This window comes from Danio rerio, chromosome 5 (assembly GCF_049306965.1).
Source record: "Danio rerio strain Tuebingen ecotype United States chromosome 5, GRCz12tu, whole genome shotgun sequence".
NCBI lineage: Eukaryota > Metazoa > Chordata > Actinopteri > Cypriniformes > Danionidae > Danio > Danio rerio.
The window spans coordinates 31,357,365-31,373,050 of record NC_133180.1 but is presented as its reverse complement, the minus strand read 5'-3'; the positions used below and the strand labels follow the sequence as shown (position 1 = coordinate 31,373,050).

Genomic DNA, 15,686 nt, shown 5'->3' with positions numbered 1-15,686 from the left:
GCGAGTTTCACTAAAACACATGAATGAAATGAATAGATTGTGTCATCAAACATGTAATACTTACGGCCCTGAAGAAAAAGAAAAAGAAGTGACCAAGTCATTATTGGTGTTCCTGAATTGAATTCATGCAAATTATTGCAAAAATTCTATTTTAATGTTTAAAGTTGACTCAGAAATTACATTATTGTGTTAAATGTGAAAATAAGTAAGTAAACATTTACCAAAACTAGTCTACAATACAGAGAAATTGATACAGATTTAAATGGCACAAAAGTGTGTAAATGATGACGACATTATTTTGTGTGTGAACTCTCCCTTTATTTCAAAGAATAGAGTTTATTGCACTTTATTGCATTTTATTATGAAAAAGTGTGATTTTGATTAAAAATGAAAATAATCCTCAAAATAAGAATCTAAATCTTCCAGCAGGTGTAGTAATGTCTAACCAGTGAGAGGATTCGCTCAAACAACGGAATCATTCAACAAAGAAGTAAAGCCAGCGCTGTCTGGGCTGTTTAAAACAAGGATTCGTTCAGAAAGTAGACACACAAAAGTTCTTTTGAGGCTATTAAGGTAGGGTTTAATGATGTATTCTCAAACCTCTGAGTAGCCATGAGCATAAGATCTGAGTTCAGAGTTTTCATTAAAGAATTGGTATTGACCCAGAGATTACTCATAGCCTACTGTATTACTACTACTATTAATGAGGAGCGAGGCCAGACATTTTGAAATGGGGTTGGGCTTTAGTGCCTACTCTTATACTCTTAAAAGTGAAAAATAACTAGTTTCTTATATTTATAATCTCTGATAATTTAGTAATTGATTTAATGAGTGACATTTTTGAGCATCCAGTCCTCATTTGTAAATAAATAAACTGCAAAAATGTGCAGAGAATCTGAAATCATTCACTTTGCCAGGAGGCCAATAGAAAACTGACATTGTTATTCAGCAATAAATATAAGTAATTTAATTCGATTCTGAAATCAAATTTTTTTTTTCTTTATTAAGCTAGAAACAATAGCAAAAAAAAAAAATTATTATTGGCAACCACTGCAGTAACAGTGATCCACACAGTGGCCATTAGCTAGCTTGAGTCGTTGTTTATTTAAAGTCGATTTATTATTTCAAAGTAGGAATTAAATGCATAATTAGAAACAAATCTTGGCTTGGCATTATTCACCCCTGTAGAAACACTGTGCAGAATAAAAATGCTAAATCATTCTCTCCCAGTAGCTGGCGCAGACAGATCAGTAATGATGACCAGTGAAGTATCTAAACTTTTGATTAATAAAGGGAAGTAAAAGTAGACTGAATTAAGCCTATAAATAAAAAAAATAGGTTTAGATGATTAATAACTGCAAATAAGCAGAGGCCTTTATAAGCCCGTACTCTAAATAAAAAAGTAAATAACACAAACGTTCACATTTATTTCCTTAAATAGTAACTAAGTAACACATTGAGCTACCTTTTTAAGTGACTTTAGATTGTAACGGATTACTTTTCCCTCAACAGGAAGGAGTTCCTCAGACAGGAAGTGGAGACCAGTACTTTAGGAAGCCCTGCTGCTGCTGCTGCTGCTGCTGAGTGTCTAGAGCACCTTCAGTCCAGATACTGGATCTCTGCTCACCTGCACTCGACTCAACTCTGATGCAGCACCAGGTGGGTCCTCATTCACCGTCACTCTGTGCTTTTGATAAATAAAAAGCTTTTGGTTCCCTTTAGTTTAAGCCTGTTTCACACACTACATGGCATTCATTGCAGTATGTAGTCAAAGTTATTAGCCCTCTTGTAAATTTGTTTTATTTTTCAAATTTTTCCCAAACAGAAGAATTTTTCACAGTATTTTCTATAATATATTTTATTCTGGGTAAAGTCTTATTCATTAAAAGTATGTAGTAAAATTTTATGAGCTGTCATCAGGGCAACGATCATAGAAATCAGTTATTAGAAAAGAGTTATTAAAACTATTATCTTTCGAAATGTGCTGAAAATACATATATTATATATTAAGTTGTGCACATATTAATTGTAACATAAACTCACTGGCCACTTTATTAGGTACACCCTGCTAGTACCGGGTTGGACCCCCTTTTTCCCCTCAGAACTGCCTTAAGCCTTCGTGGCATCTATTCTACAAGGTACTGGAAATATTCTTCAGAGATTTTGGTCCATATTGACATGATAGCATCATGCTGCAGATTTGTCGATTGTTGATATGATGCTCAATTGGTACTAACGGGTCCAAAGTATGCCAAGAAATGATCCCCCACACTATTAAACCAACACCACCACCAGCCGGAACCGTTGATACAAGGCAGGACAGATCCATGCTTTCATGTCCTTGATGCCAAATTCTGACCCTACCATTCGAATATCGCAGCAGAAATTGAGACTCAGACCAGGCAACATTTTTTCAATCTTGTTTTGTCTAATGTTGGTGAGCCTGTGCGAATTGTAGCCTCAATTTCCTGTTCTTAGCTGACAGGAGTGGCACCTGGTGTGGTCTTCTGCTGCTGTAGTCCATCCGCCTTAAGGTTGGACTTGTTGTGTGTTTAGAGATGCTCTTCTGCACACCTCGGTTGTAACGAGTGGTTATTTGAGTTACTGTTGCCTTTCTATCAACTGGAGCCAGTCTGGCCATTCTCCTCTGACCTCTGGCATCAACAAGGCATTTGCACCCACAGAACTGCCAGTCACTCGATATTTTCTCTTTTTTAGACCATTCTCTCTAAACTCTAGAGATGGTTGTGCGTGAAAACCCCAGTAGATCAGCAGCTTCTGAAATACTCAGACCAGCTCGTCTGGCACAACAATCATGCCACGTATAGAGTCACTTAAATTACCTTTCCTTCCCGTTCTGATGCTCGGTTTGAACTGCAGTAGATCGTCTTGACCATGTCTACATGCATTGAAATGCTACCATGTGATTGGCTGATTAGAAACAAGCAGTTGGACAGGTGTACCTAATAAAGTGGCAGGTGAGTGCACACTATATCTGCTATAACGTATGCCCACAGAACATTTGTTTTCATCCATATTTGAAATTGAGTGTCATGAAAGTAATTTTAAACAAAAAGTGGACAATTTACTTGCGAACGGCTTGCATGCTGTCATTATTATACATCAACATCAGCGTGAACTCAAGTTTGTTTCTATATCTCTTGCAGTTACAGGTTTCAGACATGAACTTTGTGAAAAAGGCTCAGAATAAAATGCAGATATCAGTTTAAAATTTATAACAACATGTTTGTCCCTTCATGTTAAGAAAAATGAATAATGCTGCCCCGAAGATCAGCAAGTTTCTCTAAGTTGACCAATGTCTTCATTCTGAAGGTAATGATCCTGCCGTCTTCCAGCATGGTAATGAGATCCAGAAGTAGATTCAGTTGTTTTGTCATTGCAGATTGTGGAGGAACCTTCTAGGAGATGCTTGAGTTTGATCCAGAATGGCTGGCCATCCTGAAATGGACAGACAAACCTTCAGAAACCCTCCCACAGTTGCTGGAACCCTCCGCTGGACAACAGACTACACAGCAGATACAAAACACTTGACAATGATCACAATTGCTCATTTTCTGAAAGCTTTCTGATACCACATATTCGTTTCTATTTCTAAATGTTTTAGCATCCTGTTCCTCTGCTTCTTTCAGGTGGGATTTCAGCCCTTCAGACAGACATCTATGTCCTGGTGAAGGGCAAAGTGAACAGACTTACAGGGAGGAGTTTTTTCAACTTCCTTGATGACTTGAAGTTTCAGAAGAACTGCATTTACGGGAATTAAAAATGTAAGACAATATAAATGACTTTATCCTCACTTTTGTTCAATGTAAAGTATCCTTCGCTAAATAAAACTGTTCATTTTAAAGTGTTCTTTGACAAAAAAGAAGAAAAGGGAAAATTTACTCATTCCAAGCTGTTAAATATTGTAATATAATGTTAAAAAAGCTTTGTTATTTCTTCATTAAGTTAGCTTAATAGATGGGGTTTCCTATAAAAATAATCAACTGATCGTGTTAAAATCAGAGATTTGACTCATTTTAGATTTTGTACATTTCTCTGGTAATTAGTCAATAGTTTTTTTTTTTGTTTGTTTTTTTTTGTAAATTACTGGTGACATTTCCTAAATATAGAAATGACGTTTAAACATTTCTCTCTCTTTTTTAACTAAAATAACAAGATAGTATCAAGTTTTCATACATGCTCATTTTACTCGACACAGTACTAATGTTTTAGCTTTAGAGGAGTTTTCAGTCACAGCGAGTTTTTCTGGCAGCTGCCATTTTCTGAAGAAATGCTCTAAACCACAATATTTTTACTTGAAATGTTAAAGAGATGTTATCAGACCATAATAGAATAAAATGCATATGAACATTTTACTTAAACCCATACATTTCAGTCTCCTGTCTCCTATTTCTTCTGATAAACAACTGTGTTTGAATGGGATCATTATTATAAATGACGTCCATTCATTATCAGCATCATTAAATGTAACATCAAACCAAAATATGAAATCAAACAAATGTAAAATTAAGAAGAAATTTAAAAATAAAACACCGGAAACTAATGTTTTGGGTTAAAGGGGTACAAAGAGTTGAGATTCCTTTATCAAATGACAAAAGTATGCATGGATCACAGAAATTAAATGAAAAAGACAGAATCAATGAACTATGAATAGTTTTACTGCTCGTCTTCAAGTATGAGCGGGCGCCGCCATTGGAAACTGTTTGGCTGGAGACTTCCGATCTGGTTCACATCAATTTCTAGAGGTTAAAAACAGCTCGTTATGCTGCTTGATGCTCTTATATGTTCTTGTTGTATTATTCTACTTTTCATGTAAAGTCATGAACACACTTTTTTGTAGAGCAGGTAGTAAAACTGCTCTAGGCTCAGCTCAGGTGAAAACACTGAACTGAAGAGGAACCAGAATGAAGGAGAGGACCAGAGAGAGACCCAGCGCTCCTGACAGAACCCAATCCCTCTGGTTCTAGCTGAACACACAACAGTCAACAAGATCACACACACACACACACACACAAACCGCACACAACACACACACACACACACACACACACACACACACACACACACACACACACAAACACACAAACACACACACACACTGGGTGTTGTCAGACTCCTTGTGCAAACAAAAAAGCAATTACAATTGCAATTAATAGATAAATGTATTTGAAAATTGAAAAATGAGTCATACTTCTGTGGTTATTTTGGTTAAAGTAACCTAAAAGTAATACAAAAGTAGTGTAACACATTTCTGAGATATTAATATTGTAATGTAACTAATTACAAAAAATGACAGTAACTAGTAATATATAAGGTATTACATTTTGGAAGTAATTAGCCCAACTGTGCTCGTAACATTGCTAATGTTACGTTACCACCAGGATTATATTTTAACAGGGGCTTGAAGCAAAACTGGCTATGCACATTTTAACACAGCAGCTGTTGCATTAGAATTTGTGAATTAGTTTAAATTGTTAAATAGGATAATCTGTAAAATATTTTAAATAATTATATATATTTTAATACTGGTCTTTATTTTTAAAGTTGTTTATTCTATGAAAACAACTTATTGGAGATTTATATTCTCATGTACCTTTTGAGAAATAGTTACTCTTTACTGGTGAGTACATTTTGAGTTAATTTTAACTTAAGTAGATTTATAGACATATAACTTTACTTTTACTTAAGTAAAATTGTTTGGAAGTAACAGTTCTTTTACTTAAGTAGAATATTTTATTACTCTTTCCACCCCTGCTGCTTTACCCAAACCATCCAGGTCTGTTTTGACCATTGGCAAGTTTTGACCCTCGAAATACTACAATAACTATCACTTTTATAATTCTAAAGTTAAAGATTATGCAATTAGCCTAAAATTACCCTTTTTTAACTTCTCAGATGTCAGAGCAAATCTGAAGCACTAGGCCAACAGAAACGAACCTTATTTGTAAGTTGTAAATAATGCGGTAAAAATGAAAGCAACCACCAGAGGCAACTATTGTAAAATGTCAGAGGTTGCACGTTAGATTCAACACTGTGTAGAAGCATCTGTGCATCCCAAGTTAGATTTTCCCCAATTTGTCAAAGAAATGATTCAATAACAGTCTCAAAGAACACTTTATTATTATCATTAATGGTAACAAATTGACCCACATCAATCAAACATATTATATAACCTGTGTAAATCTTTTTTCTGAGCCAGATTAAACTTCATAATAATCAATCAGAACAATCACACAGATGGACACAAGGTAAAGCATAAAATAGATTAAAAAAACAAAAATATAATAAATCTATAATATTCTTCACAGTTTATGCAAAAACAAATCGATGTAAATGTTAAGATATTTTGCGCTTTTAAAAAATTCTCAATATAAACATATTAGCTATTTGATATGCCACAGACTATGACTACCAGTTTTAATACAATCCAATCATCTTCACAAGAATCAGAATCTCATAAAAAAGAGAATAAAAACTCAAACTCATTAAAAAGAAGGAAACAATGCCCTCATATCCCATTTTAACCATCTACAGCTGACAAATAGTAACAGCAGACTCGTACCACACCCAAAAGCCAGGATACACTGGCTCACTGAAAGAGGCTTTAAACTGATGAATTAGTGACATAGACTCAGACACGGTGTAGAAAGAAAGAGTGCCTCCTGCACAGTCCAGAAAGACCCCGATACGGGAAGAATACGGCGCTTTAATCTCAAGCTGGTCTTTGTTGTGTCGGGCTGAGTAGCTGGAGTCAGAGCAGAAGAGGCTCCAGGACTTGCGGTTGTAGCCGATTCGAGCAGAGTCTCCATAACCGGCCCTCTTGATGCCTTTATAGGTGATACCGACAGAGGCTCCCTCACCGCTCCACTCCACCTCCCAGTAATAAGCACCTCCTGAAAGAGACTCCTTACACAAGACCTGAGGCAGGCAGTCAAACCTCTGGTTGCTTTCGCTGTAAGATTGAGGATCTTTCTTCAGTGCTGCTTTCCTGTTGCTTCGGGAGATGTAGATCTGTCTGTATGCCGTGTCGGGGTCCAGAGTAAGCTGGCAGGCATCTGGAAAATAAACAAGACAAATGGTGAATGATCAGGATTGGTGAAGTAATTGAAGACAAATGTCAGTTTTGTTGAAGACACCCCTTCTCAAAATGAATTTCTGCCCACTTTGCATGAAAGTATCTTCATCCATGTACAGCAGGGATGTCGAAACTCGGTCCTGGAGGGTCGGCATCCTGCATATTTTAGTTCCAAACCCAATGAAACACACCTGAACCAGCTAATCAAGCTCTAGGTATACTAGATACTTAAAAGGAGGTGTGTTGAAGGAAGTTGGAGCTAAACTATGCAGAACACCGGCCCTCCAGGACCGAGTTTGGACACCTTTGATATACATAGTAATTTGGTGCTTTAAAAACCCGAATTAATCTATGAGACACTGTATTAAATAGATGCTGTAAGTAATTTTGTATGCATTAACCAATATGCATGGGTTAAGTACAAAAGACCACAGGTTTTACTAGGTGATTTTTAATTGCAATATGTGAGTTAAAGGGATAGTTTGGCCAATGATGAAAATTTACTCTTTTTTTACTCACCTTCCAAACCTTTATCAGTTTCATTTATTCTTTTGAACACAAACCCCCACCCCCAATAGAAAAAAATACTATTAAAGTCAGTGGCTAATGGTCTCTAACATTCTTCAAAGTACATTTGTGTTCAACAGAAGAAATGAACTTTACACTTTTACTGTGGCTCAAATAAAAGAGCACTGCATTTGCAATGGCAAGGTTGTGGGTTTGATCCCCAGGGAAAACCAGAACTGATCAAATGTGTAGATTCAATGCAATGTGAGTTGCTTTGAATAAAAGTGCCTGCCAAATTTAAGAATGATAAAAAAAAATCTCAGTAAACAGGTTTAGAACAGAGAACCCCAAAATGACAAGACAGACAGCATGTGGTTTACTTTAAGCTACCCTAGACGAGGATTTCTGATCTAGGAGCAGTTTTGCAAATTATAGCTTATAAATATGAATATGTCAAAGCAAATATGATCTTAGATCAGCATTTCTGATATTAAGGTACAACATGGATGTGGATAAAATCACCTGCCTAGTGGTCGAGGCTGCATATTGGCTCTCAGAGCTGGTTGGACATTTGGTGGTGGTGTCTGCCAGAGGTGCGCGAACGTCTCTGATCTAGAGGGCCGAGAGTGTCGATAAACATTTAGGACACCCTGTATATTCATTTCTGTAATCTTAAACAGCTTAAGTTTTCATAAGTCTTAGAATTAAGTATTAGTCTTCAAACTTTACTGTATTTATTCATGCGTTAGCTTACCACAGATTAATTAACTTGAACAAAATGACAGATTACAGAAAAATCAACAATACTGTGAAATATAATGAACTGATTTTTCAGTTGAGCACATTCATTTAATCCTTCATTAATTCATTTTTTTTCCGGCTTAGTCCCTTTATTAATGTAGAGTCGCCAAAGCGGAATGAACCGCCAACTTATCCAGCACATGTTTTACGCAGCGGATGCCCCTCCAGCTACAACCCATCACTGGGAAAAATCCATACACTCTCATTCACACACATACAATTCATCTATAGCGCATGTCTTTGGACCTGTGAGGGAAACCCACGCAAACACAGGGAGAACATGCAAACTTCACACAGAAACGCCAACTGACCCAGCTGAGGCTCAAACCAGCGACCTTCTTGCTGTGAGGTGATCGTGCTACCCACTGCGCCACCGTGACGCCTCAGTTGAACTCATTTAAAGGTTAATTTATCTTGTGATGGCAAAGCATATTGTCAGTCTTACGTATCAGAAATTACACTGTTTACAAAATCAAAATAATTTCCTCTCAATATCATAATTATATAAAATGATATAATTATAATGATAATAATGGTAATTATCATTATTAAGAAAGCATTTTGTGAAAACCTCATTATTAAATAATTTGAATAAAACAATTCCTTGCTTCCATAAAAGTTCAATTCTTTTTAAAAATTCTTCTTATTTTTTGTACAGCTTGATTTGTTTTGTCCTCTGAATTAATACAGCTGACTTTTCTTAGAAAAGAAGACGACTACATTTTTAATAGCTTGACTGATGGCAGTTATCGTGAATCACCCATACACCCACACACTAAGCAGTCTACGCCTGTTCTTGCAGTGTGTTTGGACACAAACTCAGTATGTAAGGAATGATGTTCGACTACTCCCACTAGACATTTAACAGGACGAAAGACAGCCTGTTTTCCTAACACTTCATGCAAACTATCCCAACATATTAAAAATGATTTGATTAATCAGGAGTAGAAGAAGTGAGAATTTTGCTGAGCTTGAACTTAATATCTTGTGCGTGTGTATTCTCTCTACAACAACGCCCTCCGTTCATGGGCATACACAAAAAAAGGAAATTCTTGTATGAAAATAAACTTACACTGAAGGAACTCGTCTCTGGTCCGGGGAGCACTGCTGAGGCTCTTGTACATGTCAACATCATCAGCTAGAGACACAATAAAGAGAGATTTAAGCAAACTTCTAATCATTGAATTAGTCTGATATTTTATAGCAAACAGATTAAGTTACAAAGAAAAAAAGCAGTTGTAGGTACTTTTTGGATGGCGTGAAAGGCACTTTCAAACTTCATAGCATAGAATGCACTTTAACCAATCCTAACTTAAAACAATATTGCCTACAGTAATTTTTCACCAATAGTCAAACTCTGTGTACACCCTTTTTGACAGTGCAGTTGTCTATCTGTGCCTACATGTGTGTATTTTTCTTAATGCTTTCATTTGTTTTTTGTCTTTTACGTATTACTGTCAACATTGCCAATTGTATATTGTTTTGTTTTTTGAAGTATGTTGTTGTATTTTGCACTGTCTGTATTTGCACTGTCTGGAGCTAGCACCTAAGCTTTTCACTCATCATAGTACACATGCTGCTGATGATGTGACAATAAAAGTGATTTAATTTGATTTGTTAAATACAGTGAGAAGTGAAAAAACAAAGGTTTCAGTAATTTTTTTAAAGAAACTATCACAACAAAGACACATTACATTGATTGAAGATAAAGTAAAGATTTTTAAATTGGAATTAAATACTAATGTTTCAACAACTTCTGTTCTTTCCAACATTTCTATTGAATTACTGTCAGGGTCACTAGCGATCCAGTCTGTGCAGATCGCTAGTATACACACAGATCGCTAACTGACCACAAATCCGCCATTTTTAAGAACTACAAGTTGCAGTCATGCGCCAGAGATACACACACCGGTTCCTGGTCCTATTTAACCGCACTAACACAGCTGAAGCTGCTCAAAGACTAATTAGTTGGACTATTTATACAGCACACAAACACACAGACTTGTCTTGTTTTGCAGTTTTGTGACGTTAAAACGCATTTTCCTTGCCTTACTTTGGCATGTTTTGACCCTTGCCATGTTTGTTTCTTTATGTTGTTTGCTTCCTGCCTGTACTGACCTATCGTCTGTGTTTTTGACAAGACTCTGGATTTGCCTACATACATCCCCTGTGTTGACCTTTGCTTGCCTGACCATTCTGCTGAATAAATTCTTCATTTGGAATCGCACTCCGTTGTCAGCGTCCACTTCACATTACAATTACAGTTTCCACCAAAAAACTTAAATAAACAACCATTTTAAAACAGATAATAATAGTAAGTTATTTCTTGAGTAGTATATTAGAAGGATTAATGAATAATGATGCTAAAAGTTAATATACTTTGTCTGTTGTCTCCTTCAACAGACATTTAACTGACTGTATGAAACTTTGCAAGTACATGTCAACTTACACTAACTCAAACCCTAACCCCAACCTAACAGTCTACTTATAATCTCATGAGAATTAGTTGGCATGTAGATGCAATGTAACTTAAATTCAACAAACGGACCATCAAAATAAAGTGTGACCAGTTTTAAACTCCAATATTTCAGAAGATTACTTTTTACAGTATTTCTCAATAGTTGATTGCTTTTATTCTGTAAGAATCCAACAGATGCCAGATTTTGCAGTGTACATGCAACTGAAAGCCAAATTAAAACATCCATTATGTATGTGTGTGTGCATTTCAGAGAGGAGAGCGTCTAATAATTATGTATTTTTAATGTTATGCTAGGCTTAAGATCATTGCTTAGCAACAGGCAACCCATTTCTTGGAGCCCAACACTAGCTTTTGACAAATGCCATTCCAAAATTCCAGCTATTCTGCACAAAGCAAACAGCGGGACAGCTAAAGTTTCTCATTATTTTCATTAACTTACCCTTCATACTCTTTTTGCGTTCCTCATTTTTCTTCTTGCGTTCCTCCAGCTGGCAGAAAGGCATTTTGTTAACTGGAAAAGAATTGAGAGTTTTAAAGAAGGCCGGTTTAATATTTAATAATCTCAATATAATGAATGAGAGAACATGTGATTTGTTTAATCATTCCCAAGAAAAAAATATATAAAGTATTTAAAATAGACATGACACAATGTTTAAAATAAAGCAAGACTGTGTTTGAACACTATATTCAATTCTATGTTGGATCCAAAAAATGCTTTACAACTAGACTACATACCTGTCTTTGCCACTTTGACCAGCTCTTCATTGCTGAACTCATTTAGATGCTGCTTCATCTCAGAAACAGCCTTGGTAACAGGGCCGAAGGAGTAGTAAGGGTTCACAGTCACAGACGGCAGCTCCTCAGCATCAGTCTGGGCTATCAGCATATGATAACTCTGAAAAAACAAACAGAACGGGTTTCAATATCTTCTCTATGTGGAAAAAGAGAATAGTTTGCATAGTATTTAATTTCATCGCTTGTCAAACTGCACATTGTGCTTATGCTCAGTGATAATATATTTTGTGTCAGTCACCTGGATGAAGTGGATGTGGTCCTCGGTGCGAGAGAGTTGCGTCAGTTCACCGTCTCTCCTCTTCAAATCTGCAATTTCTTGCCCCAGACGCTCCATGTGGCCCTCAGCATTGTTCAGCGCAGCTTTTTTATTGGTGGAGATGAGTTTGGTCATTTCCTGCTGCATTCTTTCAATGGAACGAAGCATGTCGCCAAACATCTTTTCACTTTCCTGCAAGGCCCTTTGAGCTGAGTTCTGGAAGAACAAATCAACAGGTTTTCTTAAATATTGGAAACTCATAATCCTTTCTATGGTACACACACGTCTGTTTACAAAGTATACCTGCTTAATTCTGAATAAGAAAAAACAATAAAAAAATCTGCAAATACTGCAAAAAAAAAATTATTTTTATTTTATGTGATTACTTTGGTAACATTTTGTACTAATTCCCACTATTAGTTACCATTTACCTGCTTATTATTAAGATATTGGCTGTTTATTAGTACTTATTTTTATTCTACATCCCTAATCCAATACCTTAACCCAACTACTACCTTACAAACTAATAATAAGCAGCAAATTAGTACTTAATTGACCAAAACGTCTAAATTAATAGTTTGTTATTAGTTCGAATTGTAACTTAAAATAAAGTGTGACCCTTACTAATTATTGTTTTACAAACCTTAAGAGCATCCACAGCCTGTTTTAACTCTTCCATTTGCTTGACTCTGTCATGGATCTTCTCCTGGATCTCAGCTTGGGTGGCGCCCAGCCGTTGCTAAGAACATTTAAAAACAACAAATTTAAGACAATGAGGTGTACCGAAAAAGGAAAGTCACAAATACAACATCCTTCCACACCACAGCCACTTCCAAATGACAATTCAGTCACTCCTTGACAGATTACGCAACTATTTGAGCAACATTGTCATCATTCTAAAGCTTATTAATTCATTTCTTCATTACTTATAAAATAAAATCTTCTTTAGCAATGAATCCCAGCTTTGTCTATAACTCACTATGCATTTTTTTTTACTGTTAATAATAAACCCATTTCTAAAGCATGCCTCATTTCCTCGTCTTCTCTTTGGGTGGAGAGCCCTCACTGCACATGTTTGTTTAAGGGGGGTGTTGGCAATTCTTACACTCAGTCTAGCATATCCAGACATACTGTTTTTAGCATGAATAGGTGCAGTATTTCATACAGCTGGTGGAAGGTCTTCCATACTGTTACATTCACTGGCATTTATCACCATTTAATCTGTTGCCAAAACAGATTGACCGGCATAACATTTCTGAAGGTAAAAATATGATTGCAAATGCACTTTGGTATAGCTTGTGACATGATCTTACCTGCATTTCCGCCCTTTCCTGTTCAGCGGACACCATGTCATGACCCTTGTGCTCCTTCACGGTACACAAAACGCAGATACACATCTGGTCAGTCCGGCAATAAAGCTCCAGACCTTTCTGGTGCTGAGGGCAGATTTGACGATCCAAGTGTCCGATTTCATCCACCAGCTTGTGACGTTTGAAGGTGGACGATTCATAATGGGGCTTCAGGTGCTTCTCACAGTAAGAAGCCAAACACATCAGGCAGGACTTGACAGCTTTAAGTTTCTTCCCGATGCAGATGTCACATCCCACATCTTGGGGTCCAGCATAGTTGTAGTCAGGGGACGGAGGTGCTGGTGGGAAGCCATCTGAGTTTCTCAGAGTTGAAGATGAACGTGAGGATTGAAGGCGGCGTGGGCTGGGCCTCTTGTTGTAGGTGACCCTGCACTGGGGACACACATATTGTCCAGTTTGATCTGCATGATCCCAGTAGGTCTTGATGCAGAGAGAGCAGAAAACGTGACCGCATGGGATGGAAACTGGGTCCCTGAAGTCTTCCTTGCAGAGGTAACAGAGGTCCTGGTCATACGACATGGTTAAATCCCCAAAGACCTCAGAAGAGGAAATGTACGTTTGTGTGCGAGACAGGAAAAGTGAGTCAGGAGTGCCACAACAGCGAGTTATATAGAGTAAACAGGGAGGGAGTCTAAACTGGTTATGCAGAAACCAGCAGATGAATGGGGGAGTGGCTGAGGCACAGGTGAGGAGAGCAATTGAGAGAAAGAAGAAACATGTATTGCCAGATGTCAATGAACATGATGACAGTGAAGAAGACAAGCATGGAGGAAATGTATGATCTCAGGGCATAACATTTCTTGAGAGTTGAAGGACTGTACATTTGTTAAAATAAAGGTTGGGTGTTGCCGCAATTCTATTCAAGAATCAATGGGTTTCTTGAAGAATCTTTTGGTGAATAGTTCTTAAAAGAAGTAGTCTTAGTCTTAGTGTATAAAACAATTGAATAATCTACAGAAACCTTTTCACTATAAAGAACCTCTTGTGCAGTAGAAAGATTTAATAGATGTTAAAGGTTCTTTATGGAACTACAGATGCTGATGAAGGCAATTTAATCTTAAAGTATGCCAAAGCTTTTATTTAATTATGAGAAGAGTATGCATATACTGTAAGCATGCCGCCTGATTTTTGCTATGCATGTACAAACTTTGGATGTGTGCTTTAAATTTGTTTGCATTACTTTGTTTGTTCACAAGGTCAACACTGAACCACTAGGTTCTGTAGAAAACATTCTTTCCTCTCTATATGCACCATATACTTTCCTACAAACACTGTTACAAGAACTAAATAATAATAAAAAAAAATACAACAATAAAAATAAATAAATAAATAAATAAATGTAAAATAATAATAATAATAGAGACACCACGGTGGAACAGTGGGTAGCACGATCGTCTCACAGCAAGATGGTAGCTGGTTCGATTCTTGGCTGGGTCAGTTGGCATTTCTGTGTGGAGTTTGCTTGTTCTCCCCATGCTTGCGTTGGTTTCTTTTGGGTGCTCCGCTTTCCCCCACCATTCTAAAATTGTCTATAGTGTATGTGTGTGAATGAGAGTGTATGGGTGTTTCCCAGTGATGGGTTTCAGTTGGAAGGGCATCTGCTGCATAAAAACATATGCTGAATAAGTTGGCGGTTCATTCCACACTAACGACCCCACACGCTCAGAAATAAAGGTACAGGAGCTGTCATTGGGGCAGTACCTTTTTTAAAAGATACATATTTGTACCAAAGAGTCCACAGTGGTACCTAAAAGGTCCATATTAGTACCCAAATGTAACTAAAAAGTACATTTGAGGTATTAATATGGACCCTTCAGGTACAAATATGTACCCTTTGAAAAGGTACTGCCCTAGTTACAGTCCCTGTACCTTTTTATGAAAGTACAGAATAATAAAGGGACTAAGCCGAAAAGAAAATGAATGAATATTAATAATAATAAAAACTGCTAATAAAAAAAAAACCTGCTAAACTAATTTGTAAGTTGCCTTGGATTAAAGCATCTCCTAAATGAACAAACATATTTTGTTCTTCAACAGAACGTGGAACAGGACTAATAATAACAACGACAACAACAACAACAATAACAATCATCTGTACAAAGTTATTTTTGTTACTTTTAACCTCTGGGTAAAAAAGTGCAGAATCTGGACAAGGTAGGATTTTTAGGTAGGATGTCAACATGACGTCAGATTGCCATTGTACACAAGTGTCATGGGGACATTGCATTTTGGGTGAAAATTTCCAAATTCCAATGCCGGACAGACGTTGGATTTTGGTCACTTTCAAGCTCAACCTAAAAACAACCAAGTAACAATGTCCAATGAGCTTAATGTTGAGTGGACGTTACCACTATGATGTCTATCAGACGTTGGATTTTGGTT

At 36.8% G+C, this 15,686-nt stretch overlaps 1 protein-coding gene across 4 annotated transcripts; it reads right to left on the bottom strand.

The window, feature by feature from the left end:
- Window positions 1-6,116: 6,116 nt before the first annotated feature.
- Window positions 6,117-13,886, bottom strand: ftr83 (finTRIM family, member 83). 4 transcript variants are annotated; one of them, XR_012406032.1, is made up of 8 exons: window positions 13,248-13,884; window positions 12,578-12,673; window positions 11,917-12,150; window positions 11,619-11,778; window positions 11,323-11,394; window positions 9,477-9,542; window positions 7,401-8,215; window positions 6,117-7,236 (listed from the first exon to the last, which is right to left on the bottom strand). XR_012406032.1 is itself a non-coding variant. In NM_001326488.1 (8 exons), the coding sequence occupies exons 1-7, from the start codon at window positions 13,821-13,823 to the stop codon at window positions 8,157-8,159; spliced, it is 1,263 nt and encodes a 420-aa protein (NP_001313417.1). In that variant the 5' UTR covers window positions 13,824-13,886; the 3' UTR covers window positions 6,117-7,076; window positions 8,126-8,156. The 4 variants fall into 4 exon arrangements, 3 of the variants coding, with proteins under 3 accessions (NP_001313417.1, NP_001313418.1, NP_001313416.1); NM_001326488.1 differs by having other exon boundaries at window positions 6,117-7,076; window positions 8,126-8,215; window positions 13,248-13,886; NM_001326489.1 differs by having other exon boundaries at window positions 6,117-7,076; window positions 8,130-8,215; window positions 13,248-13,886.
- Between the last annotated feature and the right edge of the window lie 1,800 nt (window positions 13,887-15,686).

Coding starts and splice junctions, on each gene's coding strand:
- ftr83 (NM_001326487.1), bottom strand. CDS start 13,823: ATGTCGTATGACCAGGACCTCTGTTACCTCTGCAAGGAAGACTTCAGG. Junction 11,779..11,916: donor ACCACATCCACTTCATCCAG/GTGACTGACACA, acceptor TTGTTTTTTCAG/AGTTATCATATGCTGATAGC. Junction 11,395..11,618: donor GGTCAAAGTGGCAAAGACAG/GTATGTAGTCTA, acceptor ATTCTTTTCCAG/TTAACAAAATGCCTTTCTGC.